Raw genomic sequence first — 15,804 nt, 5'->3', positions numbered from 1 at the left:
GCGCGCGGCTGCCCTGGCCGCCCCTCCTCTTCTCCCACTAAGGCCCATGAGGCCCAATTAACTCCCCGGGGGGTACCGGTAACCCCCGGTACTCCGGTAAATGTCCGAAACCTCCCGGAACCTTTCCGGTGTCCGAACATAATCGTCCAATATATCGATCTTTACGTCTCGACCATTTCGAGGCTCCTCGTCATGTCCGTGATCATATCCGGGACTCCGAACTACCTTCGGTACATCAAAACACATAAACTCATAATACCGATCGTCACCGAACTTTAAGCGTGCGGACTCTACGGGTTCGAGAACTATGTAGACATGACCGAGACACGTCTCCGGTCAATAACCAATAGCGGAACCTGGATGCTCATATTGGCTCCAACATATTCTACGAAGATCTTTATCGGTCAAACCACATAACGACATACGTTGTTCCCTTTGTCATCGGTATGTTACTTGCCCGAGATTTGATCGTCGGTATCTCAATACCTAGTTCAATCTCGTTACCGGCAAGTCTCTTTACTAGTTATGTAATGCATCATCCCGCAACTAACTCATTAGTCACATTGCTTGCAAGGCTTATAGTGATGTGCATTACCGAGAGGGCCCAGAGATACCTCTCCGACAATCGAAGTGACAAATCCTAATCTCGAAATACGCCAACTCAACAAGTACCTTCGGAGACACCTGTAGAGCACCTTTATAATCACCCAGTTACGTTGTGACGTTTGGTAGCACACAAAGTGTTCCTCCGGTAAACGGGAGTTGCATAATCTCATAGTCATAGGAACATGTATAAGTCATGAAGAAAGCAATAGCAATATACTAAACGATCAAGTGCTAAGCTAACGGAATGGGTCAAGTCAATCACATCATTCTCCTAATGATGTGATCCCGTTAATCAAATGACAACTCATGTATATGGCTAGGAAACTCAACCATCTTTGATCAACGAGCTAGTCAAGTAGAGGCATACTAGTGACACTATGTTTGTCTATGTATTCACACATGTATTATGTTTCCGGTTAATACAATTCTAGCATGAATAATAAACATTTATCATGATATGAGGAAATAAATAATAACTTTATTATTGCCTCTAGGGCATATTTTCTTCAATCCGGCGCTGCCATGAAGAACGTCATAATCCGGCTGTGGCCGACTGAGCCCATTCCGAATAGCTACTTTGGCTTGGTGCAATGGCTTGTTGATGCAGCGCCACGTATCGACGCTGGTAAGCGGTCGGCGTGCATTGAGGGTGCACGGATGGCCTTTGCCCGTGTCAAGACATACTGGGGGAAGATGAAGGCCATCGATGTTGCGGCGAAGAGTCCACCCAAGGGCAGGGACCATCACGCGCCGGAGCATTATTTTGAGGACGTCTTAGAGGCTGCCCGCTTGATAGAGGGTCAATGCTCAAAAGGCATAATATTCGAGTGAACGCTGTACGAATTGTAAAAGACAATTTTTATAATCAGTCTATATTTTAGTTTTGCCTAAAGGCTTTTGTTCCTCCTGTGCAGCCGTTCGTATATGATCTGAAAGTTTTCCACTCGTCGGCTTCAGCCCCCTCGTAGGAAATACGGGGGTGTTCGGAAAAGCATCTGATCACTCTTGACCCAACGTCTTGGTCCGTGAAGGAGGTGTCAATGCGGCGAACCAGGAAACCGGACTATAGGGCGTTAACACTTTCACTTAGCCATAGGAGTTTTATGGTGGGTCTATGATATAGCCCCTGGTATGTACGCGGCTTATTCTCGTATGATGCGTTTACATATTTGACCTGGAAGAGGTCCTTCGTGTGACATGGAAGGAACCGCGAAAGATTCCGATAAGTCATCGAGTGGTTGACCAGCTCTCGCCGCATCATGACAGTCAGTTTTCGGCTTTCTCTACTGAGGTGCTTAACCAGGTTAACCGGAAGCACAATCGCAGTAGTTCTCCCTTTACTACCTTAGCCGATATAGCGGAACGTAAGGTAGCAAGCACAGGAGCCGGGCAACCCAACTATTGACCCAAGACATGATTCGGAGCTGATGCATATAAGGCCAAACTCGCGACGTCGAAGTACTCTATAGAGCTATTCGGACTTGTCGGCAACTCGTTTTGTTCCCATGCCGAGCCCCTGGCAAGTTATGCCGAGGTGTATGTTTGAAACAACTGTAGGGGCAAAAACTTGGTCTTTTAGAAAAGAGTGGATTATTTTACCGGGATCTAAGTGATGTGCCAATTGTTTGTATAAATAAGGAAGCCATACCCTGGCTATTTTACATGCCGAGGGTGGAAGGCTGGGGATAAAGGTACTTTATAGGCTCTAAATACTGAGTACGGTCTACAAAAATTTATTTTGGACCTCCTGTCGCACGTCTGCGTCGCCTGTCCTCGGTTAGGGTATTCCTTGACGGAAATGACTTTTGGATGAGTGTATGCATCCGAACTCTGATAGAGCCCGTGGGTGACCCGCCTTTGAGCCATCTGTAGAGAGGATAGTAAAAAAGGAAAGATAGTTAGGAAAACAAGAGAGTTTATGTGAGTGCTTGTAGGCCTATCCTTATTGTGCTTCCGCCGATGCCCAGGGTATTTTAAGTGCATAATTATGTATGTGTGGAACTGACTTCCCAGGCATATTAGGCGAGCGGGACTAGCCGAGCTAGTCTAGTATGGACATTGACCGGTCGCGTTGAACGGAGACCGGCGGCGCCCTGGCCGATGAGGTATGCGGTGAGATGAGGCCGCTTTGTAGTTCGGCTGGGGTATCCATAGTATGATCTTCTGTATGGGGGGACTTTTCCGTGCGTTCACCTCTAGGGGTGTATGTGACATATACCATGTTTACTGTTTTTACTTCGGGAGGAAACTGCTTTTGTCCCCCGGTGTTCTGTTGGTGAGTCTCTTCGCCATTGCTATCGTCGGGCGGCCCCTTCTCCTTGTGTCCGGTATTCGACTTGCTGGCCTGTTTGAAAACCCAACAGCTTCTATTGGTGTGATTAGCTGGTTTATTGGGGTGGCCATGAATCTGGCAGGGCCTGTCCAATATTTTGTCTAAATTGGATGGTCCGTCTCTTTTTGCCGTGAACGGCTTTTTTCTTTGGCCGGGTCTGGGGCCGCTGAATCCGGCGTTGATCGTTGTGTCACGTGTTCCCTCATTGTTATTGAGGTGTTTGTTTTTATTGCGTCGTGGCTTCCCATTGCCGCCCCGGACTTCGGAAGTGCCCGGGTCGTTGGCGCTATTGCTTCTACGAGCGAGCCAGTTGTCTTCTCCCGCGTAAAATCGGGTCATCATAGCCGTAAGGGCTGACATGGATTTTGGTCTTTCTTGACCAAGGTGGTGGGCGAGCCACTCATCCCGGACCATGTGTTTGAAGGCCGCTAGGGCTTGTGCGTCAGGACAATCTACGATTTGGTTCTTTTTAACTAAGAACCTAGTCCAGAGCTTCCTGTCGGACTCCCCGGGCTGCTGGACAATGTGACTTAAATCGTCGGCATCCGGTGGCCGGACATATGTACCCTGGAAGTTGCCGCGGAAGGCGTCTTCCAGATCCTCCCAGCTGCCAATCGAGTTTTCAGGCAGACTGTTTAACCAGTGCCGAGCTGGTCCTTTGAGTTTTAACGGGAGGTATTTGATGGCATGAAGGTCGTCTCCGCGGGCCATATGGATATGGAGAAGGAAATCCTCAATCCACACAGCGGGATTGGTTGTTCCATCGTATGATTCAATATTTACGAGTTTAAACCCTTCATGGAATTCATGATCCATCACCTCATCAGTGAAGCAAAGGGGGTGTGCGGCCCCTCTGTATCGGGCCACAACGCGGCGTATCTCTGATGGAGTTTGTCTGTGGTTTTCGGCACGGGCGTGACTAGGTTCGGTACGCCCGAATAGATGGTCGTCGTCGCGTGTTGAGGTGCGTCTTTGCGATCCGTAGATCGATCTGATATATCCCGTTCTACTGTCCAGGTCCTGCCGAGTGTCGTGTTTATAATTCTGGGCTGCTTTATATTTGTTTTCATGCTCCGGTGGTATAGGCTGCTGTTCGGCTTGAATTGCCGCTTCCTCCCGACCACGTAGTGGTCTGTTAGCCGTATTGCGCGAGGGAGGTATGGACTTCGGTGCATCCTCATCGAACTGAGGCAACAGTTTGCGCTTCGGGTAACTCTTGGCTGGGCGTTTGAGGCCGTATTCTTCGGCTGCTAGGACATTAGTCCATCTGTCGTTGAGCAGATCTTGGTCAGCTTGAAGCTGCTGCCGTTTCTTTTCCAGGCTTCTTGTTGTGGCAATGAGCCGGTGCTTGAAGCGCTCCTGCTCGGAGGGTTCCTCTGGCACGACGAATTCTTCGTCGCCGAGGCTTGTCTCATCTTCGGAGAGCGGGAGATAATTGTCATCCTCCGAATTGTCATGTGTGGCCTGTTCGTCAGGGCTAACTTTCCCGTTTCCTGGTTCCCCCTGTTCGGAAGTTGCCTCAACAGGGTCTTCATCGTTTCCGGCATCTTCCGGAGTATTATGTCCTCCGGTGCCAGTGTTGCTGTCTTTGGAACGACGTGACTTAGAGCGGTGCCGAGGACGCCGGCATTTGTTCTGTGTCTCAGGAGTTTTATTCTCAACTGGATCTTTTTGGTCATCGTCGTTGGCTTCTTTAGGTGTATCCACCATGTACACGTAGCATGAAGAAGTGTCCGTCCGTCGTGCAGTGAATGGCGGATTTTGGTTTTGCTCCTCATCACCATCGTCGTCTATACCGTCGATGTCTTCGGAGCCGTAATCAAGCGTGTTGGTTAAATCCTCGACCGTGGCTATGAAGTGGGTGGCGGGTGGGAAGCAAAATTCTCCGTCGTCAGCCCCTAGTTCGAACCGGACATAGTTCGGCTGTGGGTCCCCCGCCAAGGACAAGCTCTTTAATGATCTTAGCACATCGCCCAAGTGTGAGTGCTGGAAGATGTCTGCGGCGCTGAACTCGAAGATCGATAAACGATCAAGTTCGGCATCCGCGGACTCGCATGGTTCGGAACTTACAATCGGAGACGAGTCCGGAGTTCCGGTGACACAGATATCGTGTGAGGTTAAGTCCATATGCGGCTCCAACGCCGGGGAATCTGCGGCCTCCGTGGTGGGGTTGAGCCTCCAGTCCTTGGATGGCGCCGTATGCTCCGGATCTAAGGCCAGAGCAGTTACATGAGCTATCTCCTGAATGCGGTCCGATGACAGATTTAGGTCATGTTCATCGAGGTGACCAGGAGCGGTTGCCGCGGTCTCGAATCCAGCGAAGACCAAATCTCCACGGATGTCCGCGACGTAGTTCAAGCTCCCAAATCTGACCTGGTGGCTAGGGGCGTAGCTATCGATCTGCTCCAGATGGCCAAGTGAGTTGGCTCGCGAAGCCGCCGAACACGAAGATCTGCCCGGGGAGGAAGGTCTCGCCTTGGACAGCATCATCGCTAATGATTGAAGGGGCCATCAAACCTTTAAGGGACGACACAGTGAAACTCTCAATGAAAGCACCAACGTCGGTGTCAAAACCGGCGGATCTCGGGTAGGGGGTCCCGAACTATGCATCTAAGGTCGATGGTAACAGGAGACAGGGGACACAATGTTTACCCAAGTTCGGGCCCTCTCTATGGAGGTAATACCCTACTTCCTGCTTGATTGATCTTGATGAATATGAGTATTACAAGAGTTGATCTACCATAAGATCGTAATGGCTAAACCCTAAAAGCCTAGCCTGTATGACTATGGTAATGAGTCTCTCTCCGGACTAAGTCCTCCGGTTTATATAGACACCGGGAGGATCTAGGGTTACACAGGGTCGGTTACAAAGAAGGGAATATACATATTTGGTCGCCAAGCTTGCCTTCCACGCCAAGGAGAGTCCCATCCGGACACGGGTGCAGTCTTCGGTCTTTGTATCTTCACAGCCCATCAGTCCGGCCCATGACTAACAGGCCGGACGCTCGAGGACCCCTTAGTCCAGGACTCCCTCACTTGCCATCCAGTTTTGGGAGCTTTATTGTATTGCCAATGAGCATAACATCACTATTGCTGATGCTTGGGACGGGGAGAATTTGAAGATAACCTTCAGGAGATGTGTAGATCATAGGTTGGGTCTCCCGTGGTATGATCTTCTAAGCATAGGGCAATCTATATGTTTCTCTGACGAGGAAGATTCTATGGTGTGGAAATTTGAATCTAATGGTGCTTATTCTGTTAGATCCATGTATGCTTTTGTTAACTTTAGAGGGATTATGCCTGTTCATATCCCTGATATGTGGAGAGTGCATGTCCCTTCTAGGATCCGTATTTTTCTTTGGCTGATTTCTCACAACAAACTGCTCACTAGAGATAATCTGAGTAAAAGGCAATATATTGAGGATAAATCCTGTTTGTTTTGTTGTGAGATGGAATCCATTAACCATACATTTTTTGAGTGCGTGGTGGCCCAGGAGATTTGGAAAATCATTTACAGTTTAATTGGTAGGCGTGGGCATGGGCAAGCCTCGTATGAGGCAGTTGCTACTATGTGGGCTCAAGATAATCGTAACCAGGCCAATAATCTGATCAATGCTGCCACTCTTTGAGCTATCTGGAAGTGCAGAAACGATCTGTGTTTTAATGGTAAATCTTGGCTTGGTTTACGGGTAATCCTGAGGAAAATTGCGAGCTTTTGTCATCAGTGGCAGATCCTATGTGTAGGAAGCGCAAGAGAGCAATTTGTGACAAGCGTGGCGTCTTTTTGGAATGCGGCAAGAAATCCTCCGCCGTTACTCTGGCCAGAGCCAGGCTGATAAGACAGGAGCTGTGGACTAAATACAGAATGAAGCTAGCGCGCGGAGGTGGAAATGAAGATGACTTTGTGCCGGAGCTGCTAGTTTAGGTCGTTATGTTGGGTTCCCAGGTTGTGGCACGTGTATGTGTCTGTCATGAGGAAAACAGACCCCCTGTGTTATGGTCTGTTGGGTCGGTTGTGTTTTGTCTTTTCTTTAGAATTGTGGTAGGGTTGATACCTTTATCCTTCCTTGCGTGCTGTAATAATTGGTACTATGGGTTTCGTTTTCTATAAAAATGGAACCGGGGCGTAGGCCCTTTCCCTCTAAATTTTTTTAAAATATATGATGTCATACAAACATTTCTGTTTTCTAAGCTAGAGTTATATTGTTAGGTTTCAAACAATAATTCCAGCAAAAGATAGTTTAAAAGTATTTCTTCTAAATTCTCTTTCGTGAATCTTACTCAAGAGGTCCTAGAGGTCGGCAAAACTCATCATCACACAGACCCTTCGGCCTCTTATTTTTTTCTTGGTCCGGGGATAAAGAAATGAACGAGACCGTCCCATTCGCCGTCACGTGACGGCCCAATGACCCTCCCGCCCCCTTGCCCCCCGGGCCCATCCGTCATACCCCACCTGCGCCTCCCATCCTCTCGACCCCAGCAGTTCCCCCTCTCAAACACCTCCCTCCCACTGACACCTCTACCCCACGCCACCCGACCCCACATGTCAAACTTCGATTCCCCACCTCCCTCCTCTCGCGAAAAGGAAAGAAAGGAGACCAGAACCCCATCGTCTTCCCCAAGCCGGAGAGAGAGCCTCACCCGCACGCCATTCCCCGCCGTTCCAATCCTCCGCGCGATTAAAAATCCAGCAAGCCGCAGTATTCTATCCCCCAGCCTGCCCCCTCCGTCCTCACTCCTCCGCGCACTCAAGCCCCCCTCCCCCGCCCACCGCACCAAGGCCGCACTCCAAAGCAACCGCCCGTCGCTATCGCCATCGCCCATCGGCGACCCGCCTTCCCGGGCACGGAACCCTAGCGCGCTATAAGAGCGCCTCCGCACCCATGGCGCCCGCGGCAGCATCTGCATCGGCATCCCTCGCCGCCACCGCCCCGCACCACGCCCTCGCGCCCCCTCGCGCCTCCGTCTCCGTCGCCGCCGCCGGGAGGAACAGCGGCCTGTCCGTGTCGGTCGGCGTGCGCCCCGTGCCGGGGATTTCCGTGGTCAACTCGCAGCGGAGGAGGATGGTCGCGGCGGCGGCGGCGACCGAGATGGCGCCCGCGGCGAGGGGCGAGGGCGGGGGCAAGCCGTTCGTGGACGAGATGAGGGCCGTCGCCATGCGGCTGCACACCAAGGACCAGGCCAGGGAGGGGGAGAAGGAGCCCCAGGCGCCCCCCGTCGCCAGGTGGGAGCCCACCGTCGAGGGCTACCTGCGCTTCCTCGTCGACAGCAAGCTCGTCTTCCAGACGCTCGAGGACATCGTCGACCGCGCCGCCGTCCCCTGGTGTGAGTGATTGCAAGCCCTCACTGTTGGTTTGCCTTCCGTGTCTTACTTTTTGACCAGTTAAATTTTGCGGCCCGTGTGCACCTGCAATATGTGGTGGCCTGGTGTGTGTGGTGATTTCGTGCTGCAGTTGATTTGGCCACAAAACAGTCCATACATAGTTATTTATTTTTAGCACACTAAAATTGAGTATACAGATAGGGAACCAGGATTGAGACGGGCAATAACATTTTTGGCCGGGTTTATTTTGCCTTCTCTGGATCATTCTGATGGTTGGGAAAGATAGGTTGTCCTAATCCTAATCATAGTTTACTAATCCAACCTATGGTATACACAGATTTTAGGACTGTTATGATTGCATTTGCTTTCAAGGAAATATATACTTATTTATTTAAAACCAGGTATCAGACTGGAATTTTAAATAGAATGATGTTCGTATTTTGCTATTATAAAACTGTGATGGTATGTACTTAACTACCAAGACTAGTGGAAGCTCGAGAGCTTGCAATGGAGGTTATCTAGTTGAATTCAAGATTCCAGTCATAAAACTGTTAGGTGTTTACCTGTTTGAAGAGACATGCTGTATGCTGGCACAAAACTAGTGGCGCATCCAACTATATGCCTGGAAGGGGATCACGTTTGACTCATAGGTGTTTCTACAGCATTATGTATCTAAAATGTTCTAGAGGAAACACTTTGCTTCATACTTCCCAGTTTGAAGTGTTTTTTCAGTAATTGTCGGTGATGGCTAAATACTGCTCATATATCAAGCTATCAACTAAAAAGTATTGGGAGCTGGTGCATTTCCATTTGCATTTGCTTGTGATTTGTATGGTGTATTTGTTTGCTTAACAAATAAGTATGTAACCATATTGGCATACTGATTTTTCCTCTGTTTGACAACCTGTTGAAAGCTTCTTTGTGCATGATGGATCCTTCCCATTTAGAATGATGACTGAAGCCATTTCCTACTACTTTCTTTCAATGCCTTCTTCTGCAATGCTTTTATCTTTGTTGGGGTGTCGCTGTGCTTACCCGGGTTTAGGTGGCAAGACAATTTATGCAGGAGGTGGTACTTTTCACAACACTGTTTACAGTGCAACCTTCATCTCCCTGTGTCTGAAGGGTTCTTTCTCTTCTACTAGCAAATTTCAGTTTCATGTGCTGTTGTTACCAAGTCTCTTCTGATATTGGTTATGGTTTGGTTTGGCCGCTTGGGTGTGAGAAATTTGTGTTCTTGTTGTTTATTCTGTTTTTTGCAACAAAAATAATAGCTAGCTCAAAACTAGCAAATAAATGGTTTGAGATTGATACATTACCTACTGCAGTTGTAGTTTTAAATAAATTTGCCAATTCTAGATTGTCTATTTGGTTTGAACTTGGAAATCTATGGTTGTTGACTAACTTGACTTTGGCGGCACCTTTAGCTGCAGATTTCTATTGACAGTAACACTGGTTGCTTTGTTACAACTGGAAATTTTTAGCAAAATGGATGGTACTTCGTTTATTCTGTTAGAACAATAAACGTCATAATTACTGAAATCTTGTAGTGGTACAGTGGCAGGTTATATAATCTGTTTTTGCATTTAGGTTCTCTAGGAAAAATCTGGAGTGTTTATTTCATCTTTGTTAGCTTGATGCTGCTGATTGACAGTTTCATTATTTATGCCTTTCAGATGCGGAGTTCAGGAATACTGGGTTGGAGAGATCAGAGCCACTGAAGAAAGATCTGGAGTGGTTCACGGAACAGGGTCACACCATTCCAGAACCAACTGCTGCTGGTACTGCATATGCTTCCTATCTGGAAGAGTTGTCTGAGAAGGACCCCCAAGCATTTATCTGCCACTTCTATAATGTGTACTTTGCTCATACTGCTGGAGGCCGAATGATTGGCAAAAAGGTACTTCTTTGCAGAAAATAGTCTTGTACCAGAACGTTCATCTGAGTCAAATAGTGTGTTTTTGAATGGCTCCACATATTATTGTAAAACATGTGTTTGCTGTTGATGCTGGTTCTTAAATCTCATTCTTCTGGTTGTGCTGATTGAAATTCCAACAGGAGGTAGAAGTGTGGTATTACTGTGTGTACTTCGTTGAGGAGGATCACATTACATACACATCTACTTCTATATCTGGGACTTGTGCTATTTTTAGATATAACGGTTCTGTCTAGCTGCCCATTTCAGTTTGGACGTTGAATCTTTTTTTTTTTTACTTTTCAAATCATGGCATCGTGTCAGCCTGTAATCTGTCTGTGGTGTGAGTGAAAGTTATTTGTTCCTCCATGAATCGACATCCTTTAACGGAGTAACCATGCCCTCTCTTCATTTCAGGTTGCTGAGAAGATTCTGGACAAGAAAGAGCTGGAGTTCTACAAGTGGGAAGGTACCCTGTCCCAGCTGCTGCAGAATGTCCGCACCACACTAAACCAAGTTGCTTCTGTAAGTCCAAGAGCTTTGATTTTCCTGCTCTTATTCCTGTCTGCTTGTTTATCCTCCAACGGATTGGTCTTAACCTGCTTACATTCGCTATCAGAGCTGGTCTCGGGAAGAGAAGGACCACTGCCTGGAGGAGACCGAGAAGTCGTTCGCCTACTCAGGAGATCTCCTACGCCAGATATTCACCTAAGCCAAGAACGATCACCATTATGTTTCACGATAAACATTGTAAATACTAAGCCATGTCTGTGCACCGGGGAGGAACATGCTCTGTCGGATCTGAACTGCCTTGCAATCAAATTGTCATATACTAATAATCCTTCCCTTGCATTTGCCTACTCTTTGCCTTTTGCTGATACACACTTTGGCCCCCCTTTTGCTGCATGGGCCTTACGTTCTCTAAGGATTGCCTAGAAGGATTTCCGTCATCCTAGCATCGTAGCCTCACGGCAACACTTCTGAGATGTCTGAATAAGGGGAAGCAGCTCCGCGTGCTGGACTGCAAGCGCTAGGCGGTGTGGGAGGTGTGGCAGCTAGGGTTTGGTATTTCAAATTCCTGTAGCTTTGTCCTTGCAATTTCCTTTCGTGTAGTGGTGGATTTGGTTTTGTAGTGTTGCGGGGTTACATGGCGGCAACGCTGCCCTGTGAAAGATGTTTGGTGTTCGACAATCTCCGGTGGCCTCGCCGGGCCGGTGGTGAGGTTTTTTTGTTGTTGGTTGTCCATGGTGAAGAGTGGCTTGGTTGGGGAGAAACGGTGACGAATTCACGATGACAATTTGCAGGCAACCTTCACGGTGTTCCTCTACCTGGCGATGTGCCGACGTGTATGTCTTTATGGGCAGCCATTGCCCTGTCTTGTAGACGTGATGTAACAGTCTTTGCCCGACTCTCTTCTTAATTAATGGATTGAGCCCGCATGCTCTGGTTTTAACCCCAAAAAAAGGAAAACTGCGCGGATGAGCCGCATCAGCGGCTGAAGCAGTGTTTCAGAGATGGTGAGCCATTCGTCATTGGTCCATCTGCAACACTTGGCATGGACGCTAATGTGTTCTGGCTTCGTAATCGCCTGAATAATGAATGCACAGGTAGTGGGAAATTGTTTTTATCGACATCATAGAAGAAGGAAATAGATATGTAACTGTGAAGATTCAATTCTGGGTACGGTACCTCTCAGAAACTGCATATACTTGAAATTGGCCGAACCTGTGGAAGGGAGACGCAGGCTTGCGTTGGCATCTCCAACTGAAACGCACATTAAAAGGATGAATAGATGATCAATCTGAAACCTGTTTCTAGCACACATTGGCTTCCTAGGCTAAATCGCAACATCATTAGCTCCTATACTGATTATGCTCCGAATCTGGAATGGTGCAAATTTAAAGCACGTTATTAGTAGCCCCAATCTATAAGCAGACCGCTAGTAATACCATTAGGTTTAATCTTCCCCAATCACCAGAGGAAGGCGCCCGTAGAATTGTATTGAATAATTGTTGATGCAATATTGTGCCAGTACAAGAGGTATATATAAGAGCCAAGCCACACCTGACCTAGCCCTATTACAAACCGAGTAGGAGTCCTAACCCTATTACAAGTTGTATTCTAACATCCCTCTCGAAATAGGCTTTCGCCCCGCTTTATAAATAAAGCATCGGTCCATACAATCCAAGTTCAACCGCACTCGACATACATCAGCTGGGCCACAACACAATGAAGGCCAAGAAAGCATAAAAGAAATAGAAAAAAACCACCTAGTGGCGACCACATAGCGGAATTACAGGGAAGATAGTCGACGCGCTGAAGCCTGGAGTTCATCCATCATCCCTCCAAGCCGGTCACGATCACGCTGCCTCGAGAGCGGGTGCCAGTGCTGCAGGAAAGAAGGGAATTTGAAGGAGTCAGACGCCTTCCTCGGGAAAACCTTCTCAATCACCATCTTATTCCTAGTCGTCCAAAGAGTCCATGTCATCGCCGCAAAAATAAGCCAAAAAAGGCGGCGATGACGTGACGGCTGAAGAGCTCTAAGTTGGAGAAACTCAGCGAGGTTGAGGGCCTCCCAGTCAGGCCCCAACGCTTCGCGGACATACGCCCAAAGTACCCTCGCCGCGGTACACGAGAATAGGATATGGGTCCCGGTTTCCGGTACCGCACAGAGAGGGCAAAGACCATCACCAGGTCTGTGCCGTTTACGCACCTCAGTCCCCGAGGGGAGGCGGTCCCGTAATAATTGCCAAATGAAGATCTTAATCTTTAGAGGGATGGGGGCTTTCCAGAGTGGGGACAGCCATGGGGTGGCCTGAGACGGGCAAAGGGCCTGGTATGCCGTGCTCACAGAGAATTCCGCCGACGGCGCGAGTTGCCAGGACACCGTGTCCGGAGAGTCCGTGAGCACGCGCGGGAGGGCATCCCGTAATCTAGTCCAATCGTTAATCTCAGCTTGTCCAAATGTGCGACGAAACCCGATGTTCCATTGTCCATCTTGGAAGGCCTAAGCCACTAGGACATTCGGATCCGAACAAATCGAGAATAGGCCCGGAAAGGACACTCGAAGGGGTTCAGTATTCAGCCAGGGATCCAACCAGAGCTGGATCCCTTTCCCATTCCCTAAGGAGAAGGACACCCCTAGGCGGATGTCCTCCTTGATCCTTTGAATGGCTCTCCAGAATTGGGATCCTTCCGACCGGTTACATGCTAAGAGCGGGTCTCCCCTCAGGTATTTCGCTTGAATGAGCTGTAGCCATAATCCTCCCTCGCCGCGTAGGATGCGCCAGACCCATCTTAAGATGAGTGCCACATTCATACGGCGGGAGGCGATGATGCCCAAACCACCACGGTCCTTGGGCATGCAAATGTCCGCCCATTTTACCATGTGGTACTTTTGGCGGCCGTTGGCCGCCTGCCAAAAGAACCTTGTGAGATCCCTATCGAAGGCACTATGAACGCCCTCCGGTAGGATATACAACCCCATCATGAACATGGGGAGGCTCGCAAGATTGGAACTAATAAGGATTGATTTGCTCCCCTTGGAGGTAAACCGTCCTCGCCAGGGTTCGGCCCGAGTAGCCACTCGGTCCACTAGAGGATCGAACGCACTAGTAAGGATCTTGGAATCTGCCAACGGCATCCCCAAGTAGGTTATGGGGAATGAGGTTAGCCTACAGTTAAGGTTGTCCACGATCCTCTGTTGCTCCTCGGCGGGATATCCCAAAACGATGACCTCGCTCTTGTCAAAGTTAATCTTGAGTCCCGACATTGCCTCGAAGCAGAGGAGTAGGAACTTCAGATTAACTATGTCCAGAGCAGAGCCCTCAACCATAATCATGGTGTCATCGGCGTATTGGAGATGGGTGACCCCTCCACCCGGGATAAGGTGACCAACGACTCCCGAGAGGTGGCTGGCCCTCCTAGCTTTGTCCAGGATGCCTGCCAGAGCGTCTATGGCGAAATTGAAGAGAAGAGGTGATATCGGATCCCCTTGCTTCACTCCCGCGGATGATGAGATGAATGGCCCTACCTCGTCGTTAATGTTAATTGCCGTCTTGCCAGACCGTACTAACTGCATAATCCAGTTGCACCATCTGTCGTCAAAGCCTCTGCGCTGCATAACTAGCCGCAGGAAGCCCCAGTCTAGCCGATCGTAGGCTTTCTGAAAGTCCAGCTTGAGGAAGACACCCTTCTGTCCACGTGATCGTACCTCGTGTACAATCTCGTGGAGGGCCAAAATCCCTTCATGGATTCGTCTCCCTTTCAGGAAGGCTGTCTGAAGAGGGTGATTCATCCTCTCCACTACTGGCGCGAGTCTAATCGCGCACACTTTAGAGAAGATGCGCTCCAGAACATTGATAACTGTGATAGGCCTAAACTGGCGAATGTCCGTCGCCCCAACTACTTTGGGGATCAGGGTGATAATACCGAAATTTATTCGGGCCATGTCAAATGTTCCAATGTAGAATTCATGAAACATAGGCATGATCACAGGTTTTAGGACATTCCGGAATTTCTGGAAGAAGGTAACCGGCAAGCCGTTCGGCCCCGGTGCCGACCCCGCCTTCATAGAGGCGACCACCCTTCCCACCTCTTCCGGCGAGAATGGGATAGTTAACTCCGCATTCTCACTGTCAGATACTCTGTCCGCTAGAGGCAAGAAATCATCCGCCAATGAGACCCCACCCCGGGGTTCCGCCGAGAAGAGCCCCTTAAAAAAGGAGTAGATGTGGGCTCTAATCTCATCCGGGTGCTCCAGAAGGGAATCTCCATTCCAAAGGCACGGGATGGAACACTTCCTGCGTCACCCATTAGCGATAGCCTGGAAGTACGTTGTATTGGAGTCGCCTTGAAGTAGCCACTTTTGGCCACCCCGGCGTTGCCAAAACAGCTCCTCCCCCTTGAAAATCTCCATAAGGGAGGCCTCAAGGGAGTAACGCTGAAGCCATTCTTCGTCCGACAAACCGACTGAGTCAGCAGTCGCGTCTAAAGCCTTAATCTGGTCCAGCAAAGCCCCTTTGCGGGACCTTAGGGCAGCCCCAAGGTTGGTGAGGGAGTCCTGGATTAGGGGTCCTCGGACAGCCGGACTGTTGGACTATGAAGATACAAGATTGAAGACTTCGTCCCGTGTCCGGGTGGGACTCTCCTTGGCGTGGAAGGCAAGCTTGGCAATACGGATATGTAGATCTCCTCCCTTGTAACCGACTCTGTGTAACCCTAGCCCCCCCGGTGTCTATATAAACCGGAGGGTTTAGTCCGTAGGACAACAACAATCATACCATAGGCTAGCCTCTAGTGTTTAGCCTCTACGATCTCGTGGTAGATCAACTCTTGTAATACTCATATCATCAAGATCAATCAAGCAGGAAGTAGGGTATTACCTCCATCGAGAGGGCCTAAACCTGGGTAAACATCGTGTCCCCCGCCTCCTGTTACCATCCGCCTTAGACGCACAGTTCGGGACCCCCTACCCGAGATCCGCCGGTTTTGACACCGACATTGGTGCTTTCATTGAGAGTTCCACTGTGTCGTCATCATAAGGCTTGATGGCTCGTCTTGTTGTCAAGGACAACGTCACTTCTGGGGGAGCCCTGGCTGTAGGCCAAACTCTCCGATTAGGCGACT

General features: G+C 49.2%; 1 protein-coding gene across 1 annotated transcript; it reads left to right on the top strand.

The window, feature by feature from the left end:
* The first annotated feature begins 7,478 nt into the window (after positions 1-7,478).
* On the top strand, positions 7,479-11,015 carry LOC109775269 (heme oxygenase 1, chloroplastic). Its single transcript, XM_020334018.4, has 4 exons — positions 7,479-8,263; positions 9,938-10,161; positions 10,594-10,701; positions 10,796-11,015. Exons 1-4 carry the CDS (start codon positions 7,822-7,824, stop codon positions 10,886-10,888), a joined length of 867 nt encoding a protein of 288 aa, XP_020189607.1. The 5' UTR covers positions 7,479-7,821; the 3' UTR covers positions 10,889-11,015.
* Positions 11,016-15,804: the final 4,789 nt, after the last annotated feature.

The sequence above is a fragment of the Aegilops tauschii genome, chromosome 7 (assembly GCF_002575655.3).
Source record: "Aegilops tauschii subsp. strangulata cultivar AL8/78 chromosome 7, Aet v6.0, whole genome shotgun sequence".
NCBI classification, from domain to species: domain Eukaryota; kingdom Viridiplantae; phylum Streptophyta; class Magnoliopsida; order Poales; family Poaceae; genus Aegilops; species Aegilops tauschii.
Note: the sequence above shows the minus strand (reverse complement) of the source record. Positions and strands in the feature narration are given on the sequence as shown.

Excerpts from the sequence above, each read along its gene's own strand:
- LOC109775269 (XM_020334018.4), top strand. The coding sequence starts at position 7,822 with ATGGCGCCCGCGGCAGCATCTGCATCGGCATCCCTCGCCGCCACCGCC. Across the intron at positions 8,264-9,937 it reads CCGCGCCGCCGTCCCCTGGT|ATGCGGAGTTCAGGAATACT; the intron begins GTGAGTGATTGC and ends TATGCCTTTCAG. Across the intron at positions 10,162-10,593 it reads GCCGAATGATTGGCAAAAAG|GTTGCTGAGAAGATTCTGGA; the intron begins GTACTTCTTTGC and ends TCTTCATTTCAG.